This window comes from Cyprinodon variegatus, unplaced genomic scaffold (assembly GCF_000732505.1).
Source record: "Cyprinodon variegatus isolate N-32 unplaced genomic scaffold, C_variegatus-1.0 Scaffold2652, whole genome shotgun sequence".
NCBI classification, from domain to species: Eukaryota; Metazoa; Chordata; class Actinopteri; order Cyprinodontiformes; family Cyprinodontidae; genus Cyprinodon; species Cyprinodon variegatus.
The window spans coordinates 10,908-13,836 of record NW_015153105.1 but is presented as its reverse complement, the minus strand read 5'-3'; the positions used below and the strand labels follow the sequence as shown (position 1 = coordinate 13,836).

The following is a 2,929-nucleotide window of genomic DNA, read 5'->3' as shown; positions in this document are numbered from 1 at the left end:
TTGGTCTCCTGTATCAGTCACGTGACTTTCTAGAAATAACACGAGCACCGACACAGAGTTTAACTGTTAGAGGAGGACACATCAGTGTTGCTGAACCAATGACCACTTTTTATTCATATTTTTGCTTAAATCCAGCAGGTCGGCAGTAAAATCTACTCAGTTTTAACCCTGAGCTCCAATCCAGCTGCTGAGGCAAAAGCGTCAGCAACAGTTCTGCAATGAAAACAGGTTTTAGGTTTCCCCCCCAAACCAACTAGAATATTTCATGATTTCCTGAATCCTAATGCACACTGGAAAAAATCTAAATCTAGATAAGTCATTTTTTCTTAAAATAAATGTATTAGTTCTTGATTGAGGAAGACATTTTGTCGATGGAACAAGACAATTTACATTTAAAATAAGAAAAATCTTATTTTTAGAGTAAAAATACTCATTCTATTGGCTAACTATCTCATTTAACTACCCAAATTAAGGCTAAAAACATTTTATTTAGGAAGTCTGTACTTATTTCTCGATCATTTTTCCAGTGAAGAAACTGTTCCAGTCTCTCTGTATTTTTGTTGTCACATTTTTCAAGTTTTTGAAAGAATTTTTTTTTTTTCCTTCCAGTTCCTGTTTTAAAGGAGCAATAAGTGATGACACCAAGTGTTTCAGGTCCTTCGACCTGCTGGTGACAATGACCCTGTTAGATCGGCTGAATGTTTCCACATGGTGGTCGGTCCGGACAGCTATAATAATGCATTTCTGAGGACCACTGGCTAAAAAACGCTTTAAACCCGGGAACAATGGGCTTTTAGTGGCAGTCTGAACAGCTCACTGACGCATGTCTACCGGGGTCAAGCGACTCGGCAAGAGACCCGCGTTAAAATCTCCTCTGCTCTGATCAGCATGCTGTGGGAACACCAGAGCCGAGACGTTACCTTTCAATTAAAGGTAACGTTCGGATGTCAACACCCAACAGTTGCTTCTGATCTAACAAGCAGAAACAACTCTCCTTAGGACACGCTGTCCCATACTTTCAATCGCTTCAAACTGTACGACGAAACTGTCGGGTTTAAAAGTTCACAGCTCACCAAGTATGTTCTTCCGCTGTACGTTCCCACGCTCTTAGTTTATCTAACTGCTCATAGTCTACGTCCAAAAATCACGTCAGACTCGTCAATCTAGAAGAGTTAGTTAGGAGTTAGTCCTGAGAGGCTGATCACAGAGATGGGGGACCTGGAATCAACAAGTCATTTCCATGTCGTGTATTTGTTCTGCCCAGCCACTGAACCAGGTCTGTAGAGTGAACTAAGCTGTGCAGATTAGACTCACCTGGTTCAGCAGCTGAGCAGAACAAATACATGACAGAGATGACTTGTTGACTCCAGGTCCCCGTTACCTCCTGTATGCTCCACAACGCAGGATGAGGCTGAAACTCGGCCTAATCAAAAAAATCCTTGCATGACTGGAGAATCGGCCCTAGAAGGACTAAAACTCATACGGTGTGAGCCCGGCTTTACGTTCTGTAAACACGGAGCAGCGCTGGTGAGAAGAATTAGGACAAACAAAAGCGTGAAACATTAAAAACACTGACTACACCCTGGCTCTTTCCAAGTTGCTCTCCATTTTTTATGCTGATGGAGATTCTCAGTCATCCAGGTCAAAGTCATTCCAAAAAAGTTAAATAAAAAAACTAAACTTCAAACTTAAATAAGTTTGAAGACTTTTCTCTTCCGATTAGGGCTGCAACTAACGATTATTTTAAAAATCGATGAATCGGCCGATTATTTTTTCGATTAATCNCCAGGCTGGGCTCCAGGGTGGGGTCCTGCTCCGCTGACCGGGCGACGTCACACGCCTTGAATTTTTAGCTTTTTTTCCAGGAATCTTTGAACAGTCTGCATAAAACATGTCAAAGCTCATTTATTTCTATTTATCATTAAATCCATGAGTGAAGACTTTAAATTCAAAAAGGGAAAAAAAAAAAAACATCCCCCCCATCAGGGTGGGGCGGGTCCCAGCAGTCTGTGGGCGAGGGGCGGGGTTACACCCTGGACAGGTGACACAGAGACACCCCCCCCCAGGGATAAACTAGAGAAGCCAATCAAGCTAGCGGTGGAGTTTGGACTGTGGGAGGAAGGAGGAGAACTTAGAGAGAAAAAAGGCTCGTTTCCTGCCAGACGCTCCAGGACAGTTTATTTTTTCTTTCCCGCCCTCTTTCCTTCTCCTTTCTTCGGTGTCCCTTTTCCTCTAAGCTTCCTCAGGCGCCGCATCTCCTCTTTGAAGTCCTCATGCTCATCTCTGAAAAGAAAACAATAAACCCATTTAATCAACTCTCCTGCAACTAATCATTCCTTTGATCTATTAATCGCTCCATTATTTCTAAGATTAATAATCGGATAGCTAAAGGTTAGTGATTTTTACCAAATGAAACTAAAATCCATTTGAGGAATTCTGGATTATAAAGCATTTCTATGGAAGCGGAGAAACAAAATCCAGGGAATCACATTGTGGGATTTTTAAAGAATTTATTTCTAAATTATGGTGGAAAATAAGTATTTGGTCACAAACCAGAAAGATGTCTGGCTCTCACAGACCTGTAACTTCTTCTGTCCTCCACTGGTTACCTGTATTATTGGCACCTGTTTGAACCCGTAGAACAGACACCCGTCCTCAGCCTCAAACAGTCCCACTACAAACAGCAAAGAGCTGCACCAGGCTGGGAGGAGGGAATCTACAACAGGCAAGCAGCTTGGTGTGAAAAAAAAAAAAAAATCAACCAATTCTTTAAAAATCCTACAATGTGATTTCCTGGATTATTTGTTCTCATTTGGTCTCCTGTATCAGTCACGTGACTTTCTAGAAATAACACGAGCACCGACACAGAGTTTAACTGTTAGAGGAGGACACATCAGTGTTGCTGAACCAATGACCACTTTTTATTCAT

General features: G+C 41.8%; 1 protein-coding gene across 1 annotated transcript in view; it reads right to left on the bottom strand.

The window, feature by feature from the left end:
* Positions 1–1,971: 1,971 nt before the first annotated feature.
* mrps33 (mitochondrial ribosomal protein S33) overlaps positions 1,972–2,929 on the bottom strand; it is a 10,337-nt gene continuing 9,379 nt past the window's right edge. The window contains exon 3 of the mRNA XM_015369217.1: positions 1,972–2,283. Coding sequence (XP_015224703.1) covers positions 2,178–2,283 — 106 coding nt within the window. The 3' untranslated portion in view covers positions 1,972–2,177. The remainder of the gene's footprint in view (positions 2,284–2,929) is intronic.